This window comes from Berghia stephanieae, chromosome 3 (assembly GCF_034508935.2).
Source record: "Berghia stephanieae isolate SIO BIC M18660-M18661 chromosome 3, UCSD_Bste_1.3, whole genome shotgun sequence".
Lineage (NCBI taxonomy): Eukaryota > Metazoa > Mollusca > Gastropoda > Nudibranchia > Aeolidiidae > Berghia > Berghia stephanieae.
This window is the reverse complement of record NC_088362.1, coordinates 52,463,082-52,487,106: the sequence shown is the minus strand read 5'-3', so window position 1 is coordinate 52,487,106 and position 24,025 is coordinate 52,463,082. Positions and strand designations below refer to the sequence as shown.

The following is a 24,025-nucleotide window of genomic DNA, read 5'->3' as shown; positions in this document are numbered from 1 at the left end:
GTTGTTAGGTTAATCGCTGTTGAGTGTTGAAGCACTGACATTAAACAGACTTGTGTTCTTTTGGCACTGGTTAACGTGCTGTTGGACTACCTGTGTCTAGGTAATTTTCTGGATTGGTTTTGGGAATTTTGTTGTTATTAAGCGTAAGTTCTCGAGTGCTTTACTAGACCTATAGTCTTTTTAATGTATTGTATTAGTTTTAAAGATTATTTTGATGTTTCTTGACACGTACCTACCATTGTTGGTATTGCTGGATAAGTAAAGTAATCATTCAGAACCATTAGGCTCATGGAGCCGACGTTTATCCCGGTTTCTATAGCGTGAAACAGACAATAGCAATTGCTTGCTATCATTTGGATAGGACGCTAGTCTATCGCAAAGTACTTTCCGCCAAATCTAACAGACTCAGCTACCTATTCACTGCTGGGTCGACAGGGGGGGTCAGAAAAAAATGTCGACTGCACCCGGGATCGATCTTGGTCCCTTTGCGTGTGAAACGAGTGCTCTACCAACTGAGCTATCGGGACGCCCATTACTGGATAAGACCGAGAGCAGTTTGTTATCACTATTACTTTGACGAGAAATATAACCCAAATAGTAATAATAAAAAGCTTTTGAGAGAAATGTTTCCAAACTATGAACATTTCGACCTTCTGCCATTCTTCACAATTGTGTCAAAGTTTCCGATTTCAGCCACTATTCTTTTGGAGTTACTTAACATAAATGTATTTTGCACGGGAATATTTATTGTAAGACATTGTTATTTAGGTATGGTTTCCCGACCGTTTACTTATATGACATAAGAAAATCTACACAATCTTGCTGGGAGCAATGTGGCATATCGGTATGGTCTCTTCTTCATACCCAAAAGGTACCAAGTTTAAATCCCGGCTAAACTGTGTGGCCTTGAGCAAAGGCCACATCGCCATAGCTCACTTTGCGGCGTTGCACTGCGGCTGCCGCCTGAATTATTCCAGTCTTTCCTTGCAATAGGCGTGAGAGATGAATTATTATTATTATTATTATTATTATTATTATTATTATTATTATTATTATTATTATTATTATTATTATTATTATTTTATTTATTTTTTATTATTTTCTTTTTTTATTATTTGTTGTTGTTGTTGTTGTTGTTGTTATAATAATTATTATTATGAGGTATTCATCCCTTATCTTTGAGCCTACCTAACCGTTTTCGTGTGTTCTCTTTGTGAGTTAAGGGTTTATAGCAGTGGCGTAGGGCCTTAAAGGCTATTAAGGCTAAGCCACAGGTCGTCATTGTCTTGAAAGTATGTAAGAATTTAACAATAAAAAGTCACACTTTTAATTTTTCTGTTTCACAAACAATGAAATTCATTGTTGACCTGGTGTTAAAAAACCCTTACAGAGCCTCAAAACTTGAACCAATCACACCGCTTTGAATTTACTACAGCTCGAGTTGTACTCGTGCCCTGACCAATCAGTACAGCGTGTGGCTTTAAAGGTGGAGAAGGCTTCCAGCCATATTCCCACGGTACAACCAGGCGATGCATTTCACGTTTGCCGTGTGCTATGACTGTGGGCATCAAGAGGCATCTTGACGTTGAACTGAGTCATTGTGGCTGTCTTACTCGCAGCCACACACAACAATGACCTAATTGTTCCATTGATGGCAATCGTGTTGTACCTGTTACCCATCCCTCTTCGAGGCGTGTCAGGCATGTGATATTGAATTCCCCATTGTCCCTTTTAACTTGAGTGTGTTAATCTGATGTGTGCAGTGTTTGTTTTTAAAATTTTAATTAATTGCTATTAATTGTGATGAATCACGTTGATTATCTGTTGACTATCAATACCAGTTCTTTGAATAGGGAAAATAAACTTTTGATTAAAAGTCTCGGTCCCCATCAACCAAACGATTTTGTACTCACTATTAAAGACGGGAAACAGAATCGGTCATTTAATTTGATAAAGATTGGTATAGTCGTTTTCCTTGGCTATCGGTGAGAATAGAAAATAAGAGTTTATTTTCTTTTAATTGTATTTTGTTTGGCGATAACAGCAATACAGAATTGTCTTGGACAAGAAGTGGATTTAGCTGTTTGAAAAATTTAACACAGAGAGCATTGAACCATCAGAAGTCTAACTTACATTTAAATATCACCACTAGATTGAAAACCGTTGGTACTCTTCACATAGGTGCACAGATTGACAGTGGCTATCGCTTATATTTAGCCAGGCATGATGAACAAGTTACAAAGAACATACAAATTTTGGTAAAATAATTGAGTGCATCAAATTCTCTCTCTCTCTCTCTCTCTCTCTCTCTCTCTCTCTCTCTATATATATATATATATATATATATATATATATATATATATATTTATATATATATATATTATATATATATATATATATATATATATATATATATATATGCGGCAACCCATCTCAAATCCAGCCCCATGCTCCTAAATGACCAGGCTACGCCGCTGGTTTATAGCCAAATCTCTGGTCAGGACTTAGCTAAAATCACTCAATCCTAGTTTGGGATAGAGATATATACACACCAATCTATCTTGAAACGTGTATGGTTGTATGCGACGTGAACATATATGCAGGTCTGACATCCGACCCCACTTATGGGCCGATTTTAACATTGCTGTAATGGATGATATTTTGCGTCAATTTGAGATTTCCATTACAGCAATGAGCCCATAAGAAATTGGGTTATCATAGCTGAAAATTAATACACGTCGGTTTTATGCGATCAAAGAAATTAACGCTTTCCCAGTTGTTTGCAAAAGTAATTTAAGATTGTAAATACAAGAAATCTTGTTTTAAGTAAGAGAGAGAAAAAATCTACACCACGACATGTTATGCATGTGTCTTCATAAATAATAATAATAATAATAATAATAATAATGATGATGATGATGATTTTGACGACGACGACGATGATGATGATAATAATAATAATAATAATAATAATAATAATAATAATAATAATAATAATAATAATAATAATAATAATAATAATAATAATAATAATAATAACAATAAATACTTTATCGATTGTCAACATTATTATTCGACAAATACATTTTTTTTTTTGGATTCAGTTAGAACACTCTCTTTCAGGACTTTCTACAGGAATGTATAGAAGGAATGAAATTGACGTCACTCCGCTTTTTCCTATTGTTTTTAGACAGCCATTTTGGTGATTAGTTCTCACTAAATTACATCAAGCAGACTATAAACGTTCAATATATGGTACACATAGTTTTGTGTGTCGGTACTCTATAGATAGTATGCGCTTGGCTAAGAAGCTCATAACATTGCCATCCGGAAGTATAGCGGGCCAACACACAAAACTGTGTGTATCCATGAACGTTTATAGTCAGGTTAATACAGTTCAGTGAGCATTACTCATAAAATGCGGATGGCAAAAACAATAACAAAGACCTGAGTGACGTCATCTGCATACTATCTATATCCGTTTGGCGGATGTTGTGAGCAATTTACCTAAACGCATAGTACCAACTTGATGGTAAAAATCAGCTGTGTAATCATTAAAGAATCCTTCCGCCCAGCTCGTGTAAACAAAAACGCGTGGAACGTTTATGGATAGGAAGTAACCATCCGTCTCTCTCACTGTTGCTGAATCTGTATTTTTATTTACTGCTAGCAGATTTGCAACCTTAGACATAGATGTATAGATAGTATGCGCTTGGCTAAGAAGCTCACAACATTGCCATCCGGAAGTATAACGGACCAACACACAAAACTGTGTGTATCCATGAACGTTTATAGTCGGGTTAATACAGTTCAGTGAGCATTACTCATAAACGCGGATGGCAAAAAAAAAACAATAACAAAGACCTGTGTGACGTCATCTTCGAACTATCAAGAGGTATATATATATATATATATATATATATATATATATATATATATATTATATATATATATATATACATGAATTCCGCCCTTGCACGTAAAGAGATTGCGTTCGATGCCTTGTTCTGTCTGCCTTTAGTTTTGCTGTCCTACTTGAACTCAGAGAAAATGAAGTTTGATAAAGCATCTTGTTGTACGGCTATGTGGTCTTGTGGTATGACACTCGCTTTTGGATCGGAAGATCCTGGGTTCGAGCCTCGCTCAGCGCATAGTTGAGTTCTTGGAAAAGGCCTTTACTCACATTCTCTCGCCGTACTCAGGTGTAAAATGAGTACCTGACTGTTAGCAGCGTTGTCTCTGTCCGAAAAATATTATAATGTAAAATCGCCTAACAAGCGTCATGTCCCGTCCTAAATGTTAAGTGTTGCTGTTGGCCAGAGACCCCTTGTAAAGCGCTTTGAGCACGTTTATTGGATATTGCTCTATATAAAAGCTTCATTAAGCCCATTAAAAAAATATATTTTAATCTAAAAATTAATTCCACTCATGCATGTAGAGAGATTGCGTTTGATGACTTGTTCTGCCTTTGGTTTTGCTGTCCTAGGTGAACTCAAGAGAACATGAAGATTGATAAAGCATCTGGTCTCTTTGTAGCAAATAGACGCTCCATGGTTGAAGTCTCTCTTTAGTATTCCTTCAACAAGGCCCATGGAGCCGGTGTTTATCGGCTATTGCGTGAAACAAACAATAGCAATTGCTTGCTACCCTTTCGATTGGATGCTAGGTTAGCGGAAAGTCCTTTCCGACAGACCTAACAGACCCAGTTATCCAATCACTGCAGGTAGACAGGGGGTGGGGGGTCAGGAAGGAAATCACAACTTCACCCGGAATCGATCCCAGTTTCGCGTGTGAAGGGAGTGCTCTATACCAACTACCAACTCAACTAAGCTGACGGAACCCCTTAAGAAACTCTACTGTTCCTATTTTATGTCAAACCACATTGTGTCCATCCTCTTGAGAAAAAAGGTTACTCGAAATAACTACAACGACCATTATTTAAAGCTTACATTCACTTTAATCTTGCCCCCCCCCCCCCCCATTATGGCACTGATATTTGTGTCGTAGAGGATCGGTTTATCGATAAACAGTAAAAAAACTTTGCACCTTAGATGATTATCTATTAGTCATATAGGAATCTGCAGTTGTTTGATATAATTTGTTGTAGCTGTTTATCTTTTCTGTTTTATTTTTTTTCCACGACAAGCGACTGAATCAGAATCTTGCGATAAACAGTAAGAAACTTTGCATCTTAGATAATTATCTTTTAATCATAGGAATCTATAGTTGTTTAATGTAGTTTGTTTTATCTGTTTAATTTAATTTTTTTTGTTTGTTTGTTTGATTTCTTTTTCCACAACAGAGCAACTGAATCAAAATCTTGCGTCTTCTTGTGAATAATTTTATTCACTCCTATTCACTCCTCTTGTGCGTTATATTATAAGGTTCATTATTGTGTTTTATTCATTCCAAACTCAGTGGGACAGATATACCTTTTCCCCTCCCTTCTCCATCCTCTCTTTTTTTAATATTAATGGCTCCCACATTTCTCCCCCATCCCCCTTTCTCTCTCTCCCTCCCCTTCTCTATATATGTATGTACTGTATCTATATATCGATCTATCTATCTATCTATCTATCTATCTATCTATCTATATATATATATATCTATCTATCTATCTATCTATCTTTCTGTCTATCTATCTACCTACCTATCGATCTATCTTCTCTCTCTCTCTCCCTCTCTCTCTCTCCCCCCCCCCCTCTCTCTCTCTCTTTCTCTCTCTCTCTCACTCTCTCTCTCTCTCTCACACACACACACACATACACTTACACACAACTTTCAACTGTTTCTACCGTACCAAACATTCTTTTCTTTTTCTAATTATCTATATATTTCTCTCATTCTCATCAAGAGATAATAAATACCGCCTTCCATTCATTGCTAAGGAATGAATAAAAGAATAATAATAAAGCCAAGATCATACCACTGTACGCGGTTTCGGAATCCCAACGTCAATAAACGATATTATCCCCAAAAAATGTCAAGGTCCTTCTTCGTCATTACATCTTACCTGGACAGCCTAAACAACAGACAAGACCCACCACATTCTCCCTAACGATGTCCTGTGTGTTTACAGTAGTGAGTCCGTGGGAAGCTGGCATTTACACGGCCACAAAAAAAAGTCTACATACTTATTGCAATTACACCGATGGGATTTGTTGATGTTTTGTTTGCTTCCTTAGATTTTGCTTATAGTGTGTCTTTGTGTGTATGTGTTTGTGGGTGTGTGGGTGTGGGGGGGGGGGGGGGGGGGGGGGGGTCGGTTTGCATTTATTTCGGGGTTGTATTGTTTTTGTACTTTTCTGTTCGTTTGTTTTGTTTGTTTTTTTTTAAGACCAGTCGATACAAACAAATCCTTATAAAATGACTTTGGTTTCTTCGCCACTACTTTTCTTCTTTCTCTATTTTCTTTTATTGTCTTTTTATGCCATTTAAATAACTCAATCCACATACAATATAATATGTATATGCTGACCTTCTGGTCAATAATTGATAGCAAGATTTATATTATAGAAAATAGGTGAATCAGAATATAATGACAGGTGATGTCAGCATCTGCGTGAATGCCCATGTATACACTTAATATACACATAACGTAAATGTTTTTCAGACACCACAGGGTAAATTCAACGGACAATATATCTATTACTCCATTGATCCTTCTATCTATCTATCTATCTATCTATCTATCTATCTATCTATCTATCTATCTATCTATCTATCTATCTATCTATCTATCTATCTATCTATCTATCTATCTATCTATCTATATATCTATCTATCTATCTATCTGTCTGTCTGTCTATCTATTTATCTACTTAACTACGTATCTATCTCCACCAACCCCGCCACATCCTCCTTACCTGACCCCCCCCCCCCCCCCACCATCTCTTTCTGTTTCTATTTCTCTCTCCCTCCCTCTCTCTCTCTCTCTCCCTCTCTCTCTCTCTCTCTTTCTCTCTCTCCCCCTCTCTCTCTCCCTCTCTCTCTCTCTCTCTCTCTCTCTCTCTCTCTCTCTCTCTCTCTCTCTCTCTCTCCCCCCCAGCTTTCACCAAGGGAAAAGTATTGATGGTGGTGGGGATGATGATGATGACGATGTTACGTTGAAGTCGAGTCAATTCATTAACAATTCATTCTACCAACACCTGTTTATTACATATTATTAATAAATATTCAAACGGCTCCAATGTGAATACCTCTGTCGCGTTTACACGAACCACAAGGCAAATAATACTGCCACATAATTTAATAACGATTTAGGATCATTCGCTTTAAAAAAAAAAAAAAAAGAAGAAGAAAAAAACAATGTTGGCAAATGAAATTGCCAAATTTTTAGCATAATATATCGTACCCCGTAGTTATTTGCCAAATATTTTTCACTGTTGTTTCGTTCCTACCATCTCTTCATCTCATAAGTTTCATTCATTTGTATATTTATCAAGTGTACAGATCACGGTGCCGCACGGTTTGATGAGGTGGTTGAAATGATAACTATCGCAATGGTTCGGGTGAGGACTAAGAGAGAGAGAGAGAGAGAGAGAGAGAGAGAGAGAGAGAGAGAGAGAGAGAGAGAGAGAGAGAGAGAGAGAGAGAGAGAGAGAGAGAGATTTCAGGATGTATACGTTTAAGTTTAAGTAGTAAGTCACTTTCCTGTAGATTTGAAAGTTGCACTTCGTATTCTGGTGGAGTGATCGGGATTTTTCTTGCTTTGAGTATCTATCTCCTCTATTTATTTGTGTGTGTCTGTGTGTGTTTGTGTGTGTGTTTATGTGTGTGTATTTGATGTGTTTGTTTCATTATATTATTGTCATTTACAAAAGAAACTAGACAGTTTTTACTTGCTTTAATCTCATATAAGAGAAAACATATTGGTACTAGTATCAAATATGTATATGTCATTGTCGAAACAAACTGTCTAGTTTGTTTTTTTGTAAAAGTCTATATATATAATATATATATATATATATATATATATATATATATATATATATATATATATATATATATATATATAATATTCTATATATATATATATATATATATATATATATATATATATATATATATATATATATATATATATAGAAAAAGAGAGAGAGAGAGAGAGAGAGAGAGAGAGAGAGAGAGAGAGAGAGATTTTATCGTAAGTAACGGCCTAGTTATTAAAAAATATGTTAGATTAAAAATAACATAAGCATTTATATAGCTACATAGCGCAATCCACCAAATATGCTCACAATCACAGCGCTTTTCAAGGGTTGCCAGGTCAATAGCAATTTTTAACTTGTAGGACGAGACATAACGCAGGTACATTTTTTTTACTGACATAGACAGCGCTGTTTACCTCCAGGTAAACCTCCTCATTTTACGCATGATTACAATGAAAGAATGCCTTTTCCAATGGCTCAACTATACGGTACGCGAACCCTGGACCTTTCGGCCCACAGGCGAGTGAAATACCCACATAGCCGCACCGTCACCAATACGCTTCAACAGTCGTAACGTCACTTCCCTCGTAATGACGAATGGTAACTTAGTAACTGGCTCTAAACTATCGGAACAATGGCGGACGCCTGTATGAAATATTTCTCCGACGAGTATAAAAGCGTATCCAGAGGGGGGAAAATACAATATAAATCTGATCATGTTTTGACTTTTACACATTCTGATCACAAGACATACGAGAAGTTCTAGTCAGCATGAAGAATAAAAAGTACCGATTTTCTTTGTTTAGAACCACGATGGCCGCCGTTGCTGGGCGACGTAACATCAGACTATTGAATCCAATTTCGAGTGTTTCCTGTGTTGCGTGCGGACAACACACTGAGCGAAACTGCCGCACGAGTAAACACTGACCTAATTTGACACGTTTCTATCTACTATTTGTTACTCCTTCAAAACGGTATTATGTGGGAATGATCTAGATGAAGAAAGTTGATCTTCAAGAGAAAGAAATGTACGTTTTTTTTATCATATCATATCATGTTGCGGGTGATTTAGACCAACTGACCTTTTAATACCCCGTGTATTTGAATTTAAAAGTTATGTTATTTTTTAAATTTAATTTAATTTGTATTTGATAAGTTAAAAATAAAACAGTTGTATTTTGTAACAAAAGATAATTTCTTTTCATCCCGAGTAACTTATTTGGAACACCGTGTTATGAGAATTGAGTCATAAGGTAGCAGCTGTGTTTTACTTAGGATTCACCGTATAAAATATCCTTACACACAAGAGGTCAGTAAACTCACCATTTACCTGCAAGAAAAGAGAGCAAATGGGTGGCCATAAGCATTATATTGTTTTTATCGTGGAAGGAACACCCAACAACATAATAGGGGTCAGATTTGCGGATAATTGGGCAATCGCCCTGGTAATCTGTCTGTCCAGCCATGTAATTTTTTTTCTTTATATATATATATATATATATATATATATATATATATATATATATATATATATATATATATATATATATATATATATATATATGAATATATTGAAGGAAGTCTGTTTTGATGATGATGATTATAATGATGACGATGATGATGATATTGTTGATTGTGATGATGATGATAATAGTGTTAATTATGATGATGACGATCATAAGAATTATATTAGTAATAATAATGATAATAATAATAGTAACAATAATAATAATAACAACAACAACAACAACAACAAGAAGAAGAAGAAGAAGAAGAAGAAGAAGAAGAAGAAGAAGAAGAAGAAGAAGAAGAAGAAGAAGAAGAAGAAGAAGAATCTTTGTCGATGATGGAATCATATCAGTTCGCGTCGAGTTATTTAATTTCTGAAAATTTATGACAGATACACCTCCTCCTCCCTCCCCACCTCGTGTACCTTTTTTTCTTCTCTCATTTCCACGCACCCTGGTTTATGCACTCCCGTCCAACATAAGAATTTTATTTGTCCCACTCAAAACGGAATCTTTAAGTCCGTTACAATTTTGATGCATTTTCACCCAAAAATATGCACTGCGTTCAATGATCTCTGGAGCAATCGTCATGTAATAGTAATCGTAATCTGAGGTTAACGAACCTTTTCCACTTGCCTCTTCTTTGCTAATTACGAAATCATACCAGGTCAGATGAACAATACAACATTATGGTAAAAACTTTTATAAGACTAGATAGATGCACGTCCCCTCCACGCGTTCTCTTCCACTTGCTTTGCTTCTTTTTTTTTTTTTTTTTTTCTTTTTTTTTGTTTGTTTGTTTGTTTATTTGTTTGTTTTGTTTGGGGTTTTATTTTTCACCCTACCTGGGAGGAGCATATTAACATTTCGTAAGTGAAATTTTAGTGACTCACGAAAAAAATATGCAACGCAAAAAGGAATTTGACTGTGATGATTTAGTACATTTTTTACCGGAAATATACTCATTAAGGATTCTAAATAATGAGCTCTCTGAGAGCCCTCTGTTCATTTAGGGGTAGATGCATGGTATAAATGTTTATTATTATTATTATTATTATTTTATTATTATTATTATTATTATTATTATTATTATTATTATTATTATTATTATTATTATTATTATTATTATTATTATTATTATATTATTATTATTATTATTATTATTATTATTATGTATTCCAACCCAAAACCTCCTCTCTCCGACCCATTGGGGAGGGAAGGGGGGGGGGGGGGTTCTACACTGTCGTAATCTGAAGGAAAATAAAACACCTATGTAAAATTTGGGCCAGAAAACCCGTCCTTCAAATATTGATCGATTAAAATGATGCTCATCTTGCTAAAAAGAAGTGAAGTCTCAGGTTTCAGGGGGATTTTTTGAGCAAGATGAGGGTAATTTTAATCGATCGATCTTTGATGGCCGAGGTTTCTGGCCCAAATTTTAAATACGTGCTTGTTTAAAACTTGGAGCTTGAGCTTTTATATAGAGCAATATCCACTAAACGTGCTCAAAGCGTTTTACAAAGGGTCCCTGACCAACAGCAACACTTAACATGTAACACGAGACATGACACCTGTTAGGTGCATTTTTTCCCCGACAGAGACAACGTTGTTTACAGCCAGGTACTCATTTTACACCTGAGTACGGTGAGAGAATGTGAGTAAAGAGCCTTTTCCAAGGACTCAACTATGCTCCGAGCGAGGCTCGAACCCAAGACCTTCCGATCCGAAAGTGAATGTCATACCACTAGACCACATAGCCCAGGTGTTTGTTGTTTATTGGATTTTTTTTATATTTTTGTTTTTGTTTTGTTTTTTAAAGAGTACGGCAGTAGAGGATGTAAGTATGTTTTCAAATAATGTTGATCGATGCAATCTGTCTGTGCACCCGTTGTTCGTTTCCGAACTTAATCAGAGCTCTTCAGAGATGAAATTCCCGCTGAATTGCTGAAATGCGGTACACTCTCCCTGGATCTGAGCATTGCAAACATAATGAACAAAACATTCTCAACACACAAAGACTGGGACATAAACAGCGGTGTCCTAATTACAATACAAAAACCAGGAAAAACGAAAGGACCCGTAAACAACCTGCGCCCAATAACATTACTGAATACCATAAGAAAAACACTGTCAACTATTGTCCTCAACAGAATTAGACCGAAAATAGAAAAATACCTATCACATAGCCAAAGCGGGTTTCGCCAAGACCGAAGCACATCGGACGTTGTATGGACACATAAATGGTTGGCAGCAAAGGCACTCAAAGAAAACATATCCATAACAATAACCGGAATCGATATGTCCGCAGCCTTTGATACGATCGACAGAGGAAAACTTTTGGAGATATTAACAGAAATAGTAGACGAAGACGAGCTCCGAATAATCCGATTTCTCCTCAGCAACACAAAGATACAACCAAGGATATACGGGGCCACAAAACAGACGCAGTTCGAAAGTAACATCGGGACCCCCCAAGGAGATAGTCTGAGCCCGATTCTGTTCACAATATACTTAGAACACGCTCTGAAAGAAGTTCGAAAAGTCATTCCAAAACCAACGACTCATATTGAGAATGCAATCCCTAGAGAAATCGCCTATGCAGATGATGTCGATTTTATTGGATCAACACCAGCAAATATAGACATCATACAAAATACCCTCATGAAATATAACCTCCAAGTCAATGCCAATAAAACCGAATTTACAACAATATCGAGGAACAAAGAGGAATGGAAAAGAACAAAGAAAGTCGGCTCACTAATTGGAGACACCGAGGATGTACAAAGAAGAAAACAGCTATCAAACGCCGCACTCAGTAAACTCACCAATGTATGGATTAGAGGTGACAAAATAAAGAGAAAAACCAAACTGAAACTGTACCATGCTCTTGTAAAACCGGTACTTCTGTATAACTGCGGCACTTGGGCGTTGACAAAATCCGAAGAAGAACATCTGGATGCCTTCCATCGCACACAGCTAAGAAGGGTACTGGACATCAAATACCCCAAAAAGATCTCAAATGAGATCTCTATAAGATCACAAAAGAAAGACCAATCTCCCTTGACATTTTACAACAACGATGGCAACTTTTCGGTCACATACTACGCAGGGACAAAAACATACCAGCAAACCAAGCCATGTCGGGATACTTCCAAAAACACGGGAACCTTTTCAGAGGAAGACCGATCACAACACTCCCTGTGATCCTAAACAAAAACCTCACAACACTTGGACAAAGCATTAGTCTCATAACGGCAGGGGACCTTGAAAATCTGAGAACCCTAGCAGAGGACCGGCAATATTGGAGACACCTCACACAGGAAATACTGGAAACAGCCAAGGCGACCCGATCTTTCGGTCGAGACGCGAAAGGCATCTAAGTCAAGTCAAGTAAGTCATATATATATATATATATATATATATATATATATATATATATATATATATATATATATATATATATATATATATATATATATATATATATATATATATATATAAAATATATATATATATATATATATTGGTATTATGTGGGACAGACGCAGAGGTCAGAAATGATTTATTTTTTTATATGTGGCTATGTTGTCTAGTGGTATGACACTAGCTTTCGGATCGGAAGGTCTTGGGTTCGAGCCTCGCTTGGCGCATAGTTGAAAAAAGCTCTTTACTCACATTCTCTCACCGTACTCAGGTGTAAATTGAGTACCTGGTCGTTAACAGCGTTGTCCCTGTCTGAAAAAAATTAGACCTCTCTCTCTCTCTCTCTCTCTCTCTCTCTCTCTCTCTCTCTCTCTCTCTCTCTCTCTCTCTCTCTCCTTTCAACGTATCTGTCACACATTTTCACCAAAAAAAAAAAAAAAAAGAAAAGAAAAAAACCCACTCAAATACTAACACACACACGCACACTGGCACGTGCGCACAACCGCCTAAGCACGTATTCGGTTCAATCATCCGGCATAAATCACTTATTTGCAGTGGAGTGATTAGTTATCCACATTCTTTGAATCCTTTCTGAAACACGCGCGTCTTATCTATCTATTGGTTCGTACATAAACTCATGTGGTGTGTGTTGTGCACGTTTTGTTGTTAAACAAATTGTCAATATAACTCATACAAGACTATAATGCTTCCAATGAACAAATCAAGTAAGTCAAACCAATAATGAAGCAAAGCAAATAATAATAATAATAATAATAATAATAATAATAATAATAATAATAATAATGATGATGATGATGATGATGATGATGATGATGATGATGATGATGATGATGATGATGATGATGATGATGATGATGATAATAATAATAATAATCACCATCATCATCATTATCATCATCATCATCATCATCATCATCATCATCACCATCATCATCATCATCATCATCATCATAATAATAATAATAATAATAATAATAATAATAATAATAATAATAATAATAATAATAATAATAATAATAATAATGATTTAAATAATCATAATAATAACATTAATAGCAATAATAATGTAAAATATAAAGATTTAATTAATAAATTGTTTACCAGGCTGAATTATAAATTAATAATTAACTAAAATCTTGAGGAAAAAAAAAAGAAGAAAAAAACACTTGTCCTTGTGGACAACAGATCCAACTCAAATAATTCACACTTCATGAATCAACATAAAATACGACATGACGATGATTATTTTTTACACTGTACTATGAGCTTTGTATAACGGATAGCAAGCAATTGCTATTGTCCGTTTCACGCTATAGAAACCGGGATAAACTCTGGCTCCGTAGGCTAATGGCTCTGAAGGTGTTTTAGCCTGAACTTTTTTGACAGCTTTTGTTTACTTCTTGCGAATTTATCGGTTCTACTGTCATATCTTTTTTTTTATAAATGTCGCCCATTTTCTAACCTAATGACATAACGGTCATCGAATCCATCTTCCTACCAGATTGTCCTCCTGCCCATCCTACTACACCCTCCCCCCACTTCCTTCCTTTCGGCATACCTTTCCATCAGCAGTAGAGTGGGGTAATGTGTAAAGAGGTTGATTTTAAAAGGAGAATGTTCCTTATTTTCGTTAAATATAATGATTTTTAGATATTTGCTATCATGATCTATTACAGATATGACTGAGCTCATCTCTACTTGATTTTTAATCTGAGTAAAATAAACAGTCAACACTCAACACCACTTCTATCATTGGCATCACATCTTGTTTCATTTTATTTGTTTATTTTTTTTACTTATTTTTTTTTTATATTCCCTGCAGAAGACAAGAATGTCGTCCCTCCTACGTACAATCTTCCTTGTGTTCATTGAGACACTGATACTAACGACCACGGTGAAAACTGATGGCTGCTTCGAAAATACGGACATTTTCGAAAGTTACACCCAATACATTCAACCAATGTCTCTGGAGAACCGGATCTATTACGATCCAGCGGCGATGGGCGATCCCAAGCTGATGACAACGGAGACGGAGCAGAACCTGCCAAAATACGTGAAGGTGAAGAAAGTTTATATTTGATTTACGACTACTTTGTTTGTTTACTTGTTTGTATGCTTGTATCTTGTTTTTGTGTTTGTTTTTATTAATTTTTTTGTTTTGTTTTATTTGTTTTGGGGGGATTTATGTTTATTTGTCTTGTGTTTTTTTTTTTTTTTTTTTTTTTTTTTTTTTTTTTTTTTTTTATTTTTTTGTTTTTATTTTTTTTTGGTCTTGTTTCTTGTTGGATATTTTAGTGGGAGGGAAGGAGAAGCGGTTCGTAAATTGTCCTTTTTTGAGGGAATATTTTCTAGTTTATTTGTTTTTGTATTTTGTTTGGGAAGGCGGGGGGAGGGGGGAGGGGAGTTTGTGTGGGTTATTTTTAATGTAATTTTTTTTTTTTTTTTTGGTTGGTGTTTTTTTTTTTTTTTATCGTTAGCTTTGTTTTGTTTTTGTATTTTTTGTTTTGTTTTTAAATTTTGAAATGTTACAAACGTCCTTTATGAGGTCATGTTGTAAATGTATGGCAAAAACAAAGTAAATCTTCGGTATTTATCCGATTATTGAATGATCTGTTTGTCAGAAGTATCCATACATAAGTCCAGTTAAGATGAGCGCAATCAATTGTCAGATGGATAGATAAATATCTATAAATGTGAATATTGTATAACGCATTTCCATGGATTCACCATGTTCATTGATTGCGCCATACCAAAGTTCTTTTTCAAACAGTACACACTGGCTGTAAAACGTTCTTTTTTTGTGCTGTCACTCTTACGATATTTGCCTCTTCCAAGAGTCAAGTATTCATTCATTCCCTGAGTCGAGTGGGGTAATACATGTTTGATGCTTTTACCCATAGACGGAAAACTGGATAACAACAACTTCAACCTTATATTTAGGCGAATATTTTTCCCCATTTGATGAAGAGATATATACAAGACATTATTTATTCCTTTTGAACTCAAACAGAAAACATTTACCTGTCTTGAAGAGTTCGATGGGAATCGTATGTTGGTAGAGGTCAAGGACGAGAGGAAGAACAAGATTTATTATCAGTGTCTTCAGTTCAAATCTCTTACAAAGTACGTCATTAGACAGGCCAAGACAAAGTTGAGATCCACGAGGGATAAGGTACGATTTTATCAAGGTTTTTTAGGGTTTTGTTGGGGGTTTTTGGGTTGTTTTTTTTTTGTTTTTGTTTTGTTTTTTGTTTTTTTTAGATTAACTAATATTTTTTTATTATCTATTGCTTGAATCTATCTTGCATACTTCAGAAGCTTTGATATTAGCTTTTGTACTTGTAATATTAATATAGTATGTGTAGCGATCTGGCAAAACCCGTCGGATGTCGGAAAGAGACGAACCCCTTATTATTTCATATGTTAATAGAGAAACCATTGCTGTACAAAATGCAGTTTGGGTTTTGTAATTGTAGGGCCGGTTTTATTCACTTTTGAATAGAAGGGAGTCAAAATATTTTAAATAACGGAGAAAATCACTTTTAAAGACAAGACGTAGCTATTTATTACAAATTGTTTAAAATACAATTACATTATCATCTTAACAATACTCACACACCACATTCATATTCAAAAGATTAAAAGAATAAATCCCTTTTGAAACACAAACCAAATATTTTTAGATACTTTATTTCGCCATTTTTTTTTTTTTTTTGTTTTGCCCTTCTTGATTCTGCGACGTGATATTTTAGCAGGAGGAGATTTGTGTGCGACTTCATTCTCACTGTCCGATTACTCTCTCAGTACTCTTAGTTACGATGTTGTTCGTGATAATTCTATGTTCGTTTTCAGATATTGATATTGACTTTTAGATATCTTATATTGTAAATTATGATATAACATTTAAAGAATAATGCGATAGTCGCATGATCTTATTGATGACACAATATTTCACACAGGAAAGTATATGGAATGTTGGAATGGTATTTATCACTTTACTCGTTTTGTTTATACATAGGCCCAGTCTTTTTACTGACTCAAAGGTAGCTTGTATTTATGCACTCTAAACTAGTATTGTAAAGAGCGAACAATGACAAAAAGAATGATGCAATATGATGGGGTTCGGTAAAATTTTCATTTCAGTTCTCTGCACTGATTTGAATTTTTCTATCACTCAGAGGCAGATTTTATGTCGATTTTGAATTTATTTACGCATCGATAGAGCTGAGGGTGGGGGGGGGGGGGGGATTAAATTAAATTATCTATAACATTTCAAATTGTAAAATCCTTTCGTTAGAATGTAGTTGGATTTGTAATAAAAACGGTGAAGTGAAAGAAACGAAAATCATACTGACAACGAGTTTTCACCTTTATTTGTGGGTATCTCAAAACTGGCTCGTCAGACAACCGAAGGGTTTTGCCAAATCAGATATGTAGGCTGTGATTTGCCCTGAATTGTAATATTTTCGAATTGCTTCTTTTTATTCTATTTGGTGATTTACTCATAACCATCATCATCGCCGTCTTCGTCGTCGTTATTATTATTGTTATTATTATTATTATTATTATTATTATTATTATTATTATTATTATTATTATTATTATATATTATTATTATTATTATTATTATTATTATTATTATTATTATTATTATTATTATTATTATTATTATTATTATTATTATTATTATTATTATGGTAATAGTAGCAGTAGCAGCATTAGTAGTAGTAGTAGTAGTAGTAGTAGTAGTAGTAGTAGTAGTAGTCTAGTAGCCGTGATAGTTATAAAAGAAGTAATATTGTTATCATCATCATCTTCTTCATTTTCTTATTCATCATCTTCTTTTTCATCATCATCGTCATCATTATCTTAATATTATTAATAAATTCATTATTTTGTCAAAAAATTATTCTTTTCAGTTCGACAGTGTTAATTCCGTGTTATGTTGACAATTCAATCGGAGTTTTTCAACTTCTAGAGTCTTTGATTTTTATAATCAACAAAACGACATCTGCATTTATTAAAATCTCCAACGCTCAACTTTACTGCAAAGTTTTGTTGTATAAGAATTATAAATTGTCATTTGGGTAGCGAAATAGATATATATATTTATTAAAAGAAATGCTCTAGAATATTTGGTATACACATTCCGTTCTTGACGGGTTTGAAAACAAACGTAATTTGCATTTAAAATATCGTTAAATTTCTCCTCATTAAAATATGAAGTGATATTTATCCGCTGGAATTTTAATTTTTATATTTTTGATTTTTTTTTCTTTTGTTTTGTTTTCTGGGGGGGGGGGGGGGGGGGGGGGGGGTTACGTTTTTGTTGTAGGGTTTTTATTCGTTTTTATTTTTATTTTATTTTTATTTTTTTTTGTCTTTGATTTTTTTTTCCATTTTTTTTTTCTTGTCTTTTTTTTTCCATTTTTTTTTCTTGTTTTATTTTAAAGTTCAATAACTTCCGGCTGCTAATTGGGTTATAACCTCTCTACAATATTTACCCAATTTTTTTCTCAGTTTTAAGTTTTGAGGTAATATCCAGGGCTAGAGTCTCGCTGCTTACATCAAAATAATAATAGATCTTTGTTATTGTTTACTTATTTTGCCCATATCTCTCAAATTCTACCAAGTCTTTAATAATATTTTTGGGGGGTCTTTTAATACAAAAGTTTAGTAGTAAGAAGTATCGCGCATCACGTACCACGTATATATAAGCATGATCATTCTCACTATATAATGAAAAAATACTGGCGCTATGCGATTTTATCTGGGTCACGGAAATGTCTGCATTATCACATCCAATCAAAAATCGAATAGCGGCACTATTTTTACGTATGATGAGACTGATCACATGTTAAATGCGTGATACGTATGATCTGCTATGCTAAACCTCTATAGTGACTTAAAGGGGGAATTAAATATATTGTTTACCTCATAGCATAATTCATACTTTTAAGTAATTTTGCGGCTCTGTGATCTTGTGGTAAGACACTCTCTTTTGGATCGGAAGATCATGGGTTCGAGCCTCACTTGGCGCATAGTTGAGTCCTTGGAAAAGGCTCTTTACTCACATTCTCTCACCGTACTGAGGTTTAAAATGAGTACCTGGCCGTTAAAAGCGTTGTCTCTGTCGGCAAAAAACTGCAGTATCGGCTAACAGGTTTCATGCCTTGTTCTATATGTCATGCGTTGCTTTGTAGAGCGCTTTGAGCACATTTAGTGGATATATAAACGCTCCAGTAATGATAAGTGATTTTGAAACTTCAAAAGTTCTCAGTTGATTCTAAGGTGTCCTATAAATTGCTTGAGAGTGTTAACTCATTTCCTATCAGGGTGTGTCTTGACATGTTTTCAAAGCCACTCCCTCAGTTTGTATGTCTTATGAAGGAGAATGAATATACGTTTATATAGTGTAAATATCCCATTATTTTCTTTCATATTTCGGATCAGTTTAAATTCTATTTTCACTTGTATCCGATTTTTAAAAATTGAGCTTTTATATAGCGCAATATCCACTACACGTGCTCAAAGCGCTTTACAAAGGGTCCCTGGCCAACAGCAACACGTTACATACAGAACGGGTTATGACGCCTGTTAGGCGATAATACATATTTTCTTCCGACAGAGACAACGCTGTTAACGGCTAGGTATTCATTTTACACCTGAGTACGGTGAGAGAATGTGAGTAAAGAGCCTTTTCCAAGGACTCAACTATGTGCCGAGCGATGCTCGAACCCAGGACCTTCTGATCCGAAAGCGTCATACCACAAGATCACATAGCCGTACTTTTATCCGTTTCATTCCGATATAATACTCCAATAAAATGATGGGTCACATTTTGGAAATTGAATGTTAATATAGCTGTATAATGAGGGAAATATGGGACAGCTGAGCTCAGCTGTATGGCATTTGCTTCGTACCCGAAAGGCACCGAGTTCGACTACCCGACTAGATGTTGAAAACGAATTTAACTTTGAAATGAATTTCCTGTCTTTCCAATACAACGATAAACTTGATCCATTTCTCATAGTTTTGGCTATAAATTCGTATTTCACGATATAAATCACCCCGATCCAATACTGTTTTGGTGTATTGAGTCACATGTCATCAAGTTTGCAAAATGTCTTTTATCATAAACTTAACGTCAAGATTATAATATAATCTCGCTTCTTATCGTTTTTTTTTTTCTTTCTTTATTCATAGGTAAATTGTATGAAAGATAAATATGTTACGGACGAAGCTTTACTCATGGCTATGGATATGCTGAAACCTGAGCCATGTCCAATTAAGGGAGGATACCAAATGCTCTTTCATGAAGGGGAGATAATTAAAGGCCACTGCTTGGACAGCGTTCTTACTTATAATCCAAATATGCGGTTTCAGTGTGACGGTCACAATGTGATTGCTGACTTCGGTCGTGACTGTGAGCCTCCAATACTGAGGAGATTCCAGAAATTGAGAGGTCGCCACTTAGCCTATTTAAGCTGTGTGGGAAATTGGAGTGAGACGGAAAATGTGAACTCTGTACTGCTTCGAATGAGGGATATGCCGTATGATCTGTGGTGCATTCATTACACACGAATGAATGAGTCTTCTGATCTCTTGTCCGTTTTTATGACTCTGGACGGAAGGTGTGTGGAGAATGCCTTTCACGATGAGCCATTCCCAAAGAAAACCAGTCTATTTGGGCATTTAGCCAGCTATGTCTCTTCTTACGATCCCAGCTGCTCTGATTCCAAACACTTGGACGAGTGTAAAGAAAATGAAGCTAAATGTTTCGAGACAGATCAATGTCCTGCTAACTGCCAGAGATGCAATGCCAAGCCTTCAATGAGTCCCTGTAGATTCATGGTTGACGCTCAAGGCACCTGGAAAACCATTGATGGCAGACAGGATATGGCTGTTAACGTCACAGACCAAAGCATTCGAGTTAGCAGATATGGTAGGTTTTCATGCCGTGGCGAAGCTGATCGAGATCTTCTTGGGAAAGTCTACCCGGTTGTCCAAGCAGATGAGAGGAAAACATGCATGCCTTATTATGCGTGTGCACATGTTGAAAGCCCAGTTCCTGGTGTTTTGAATTTTAAGCTTCAGCCTGCCTGGCGACATGAAGACACTGGAGAACCTTTTACTTGCAAAGAAACAGATGATAAAATTGGCTTCGTCATTCCAGCGTCAGATGAAAAAATGATAACCATGATTGATGAAAATAAACTGAAGAAAAGTTCTTGTGGATTTGGGATGGCTCTTCAGTTCCCTATAGAATCAGATGCTTGCTTGCTAGTAGTTGAGGAGTGCGACGGTGAATGCAGCGTCCTCAACATTCACTATGACAATGAAACTTGTTCAGATCACTCTAATTTGGGATTTGAGATCGAAACTGACCACATCTGCTATGGAAAATTGACATTTGAGGATGGTGTCAATGGCTTGTTGACTTATTCTGAATTCTCAGATAGATACTTCTGTTGGATCTACAATTATGATCGTCTTTTCATCTCTTCTCCTGATCAATGTAATTCCGAAAGAGTCAAGAGTATCTTTGCGGATCAAGACGCAGCTGTAACCTATGACCCTGCGGTAAGGTTGATGAAGGCCATGGCTGGTGGGTCCAGGGAGAGAGGAGTTGGAGATGGGAATGGAGATGCTCAAATCATGCCAAACCCTTTGCTTGCCTTGTTATCAACGGGTTTCCTGTTATTGTTAAGTTGCCTCAGATACACATGAAATTAATAAACGATCATATGTGTGTGTGTGTGTGTGTGTGTGTGTGTGTGTGTGTGTGTGTGTGGATGGGTGTGTTGATTGTGTGTTTATTATGCAACGTGAATTTCATGATCAAGTTTGGCAATGTACTTAACTAAGCCAGTGAAAACAATTAGTCAATTAGGAATGAAGTTTTTATTCTGCATCAACCATAATAATAGATATCAACATTCAATCAATGAAACTGTATTTCTTTTTATTTTTATTTCTCTTCCTGACATGACATTTATTTTCTGTTGATCTTTTTAACTTGGGCATAATGACGTCACCAAGACTGGCTGCATTAACTTAAGTGTTTGATAAACCATCAGTAATCATCGTTGAGTGTGGACATAAAATTGAAATATTTTTCACATGTTGGAACTGGTAACTGAGAAACTAAATCTTATTATATATGTAGGGACAGAAATCAATCAAATTTCTTTATAAGGGCTGTGAAAATTTGGGTAAATATTCGTTTATCAGACAGGTAGTGTATCCAGATTGTGCAATTTCAACGCGCATCTTTGAGATCGGATGACCTGTACGTTGAGTCCCTGGTAAAGCTCTTTACTCACATTTTCTCACTATACTTATGTGTGAGATGATTACATGGCTGGTAAAAACATTGTTTCTTGTCAAAAAAATATATATTTGTAGCGCCGTATCGGCTGCTTGTCTTGTCCTTCGTGTGTTGGTGTTGGGTTAGGATCCCTGTAAAACACTTCGTGCATTTTTATTTGTGTGTGCGTTTGTATGTTTGTTGTTTGTTTTGGGAGTGTTTTTTTGTGATTTTTTGTTTTCTTTTGTTTTTATTTTATTATGTTTCGATGTAGCTGAGCTACATTATGTAAATATGTAACAAAAATTAAACACTATAGTTGTTGCCTTACGTTTGTTGTGTTTATTTTGACAGCATTAATTATTGTTTCAGTTTGCTTTCATTTAAGTGGCGTTAATTTTTTTTCTTGTGAAAGAGAGTGATAAATGGTACTGTTTTAACTGCCATTATATGCATTCAATTTTTATCTCTTGTCTTATAACAAGATTACCATTATTTTTGGTGTTTCTTTTTAAAAAATGTATTTTATGGTCCATAGATTTGAGCCAAACGAAGTAAAAAAGAATAGTTTAACCCAGTTCTCTCAAATTAATTTTATGCTTTAAAAACTGTCTCTGGTTAAATCATACCCTTCTATATTACACAAAATTAATATGTATAATGATAGATATTTATGAATGTTATATGACTCTAGAAGAGCTGACAGCTGAGGAGCGGGTGGTTGGATGGGAGCATCACCCTTGAATCATATACCTATGATGTTCGCATGGGTGTACGATCCGATAGTGATGTCGTTTCTTCTTCTCTTTACTAGCCTATCCTGCTTCTTTGGTTTGTGATTGTATTTTTGACAGGGGATATTTTTTTTCCTGTAAATCCTCTGCCTGTTTGTTCTTGGTTATTTATGATTTAGCTTATGATATCTTTAGGTTATGATTTTGATTGACATTTGTACTATTTTTGTTAGATTGCTTGTTTTTTTGTTTCAGCGGTCTCTCATATAACCTCAATTGTGTTGGAAGAGACCTAAAGCAACAAACAAACAAACAAACAAACAGCTGAGGAGAAAATAGCCCTCCATATACCGGAACAACAACTGAAGAACTGATTTCAACAACTCAAGGAAACATCCAATTACCTCAGCATCTTAACACACATGTTGACCTTCAAAATCTAAGAACACTTGCATTGGACAGAGACTTATGTAAACAAATCACTAACTGGATACTTTGAACATACTGACACACTCGAAGTAACACACACATTGTTCACGGAAAGCGTCCATCGAGACAGCGATATTCATGCATTCATACCGTTCAGTAATCAAACATTTTTTTTCTTTTTCCTTGTGTTGAGAAGTCGGTCGGCTTGGACCAAAAATTCTTCTCATTATTTTTTTAAAAAGACTATTTGTTTTCAGAAGCAAAAATGTTGGAACCCTAAAACGTTCCTTGTGTACTTTTCTTTTTATGAAAACTGATATATTTGCTTTGTTGATTATATTTAGATGTGTGAGTGGGTGTGGGTGAATATGTATATATATATATGCAAACGGAATACACTCAAATGCTAACAAATAACACAACATGAATAATAATGATGATAATATGAAATGGAAAGAATATTAAAAAAAAAAGAATATCATATCATATATCATCTTCGCCGCCCCCCCCCCCCCCCCCCCCCCCCCCCCCAAATACATTTGAATCTTTAGCTAGGACAAAGACTGAAATAGGAGAGGGGGTGTGGGGTGAAAAGATAACAAGAGTTGATCTTCCAATTCGTCATTGTTCATATATACGAGTAAATGCAGTTTTCGTTAGATGCTGAGT

At 35.4% G+C, this 24,025-nt stretch overlaps 1 protein-coding gene across 1 annotated transcript; it reads left to right on the top strand.

The window, feature by feature from the left end:
• The first annotated feature begins 648 nt into the window (after positions 1-648).
• Positions 649-23,803, top strand: LOC144967977 (uncharacterized). The gene is made up of 4 exons (XM_078905812.1): positions 649-749; positions 14,706-14,942; positions 15,894-16,055; positions 20,090-23,803. The coding sequence occupies exons 2-4, from the start codon at positions 14,715-14,717 to the stop codon at positions 21,611-21,613; spliced, it is 1,914 nt and encodes a 637-aa protein (XP_078761938.1). The 5' UTR covers positions 649-749; positions 14,706-14,714; the 3' UTR covers positions 21,614-23,803.
• Positions 23,804-24,025: the final 222 nt, after the last annotated feature.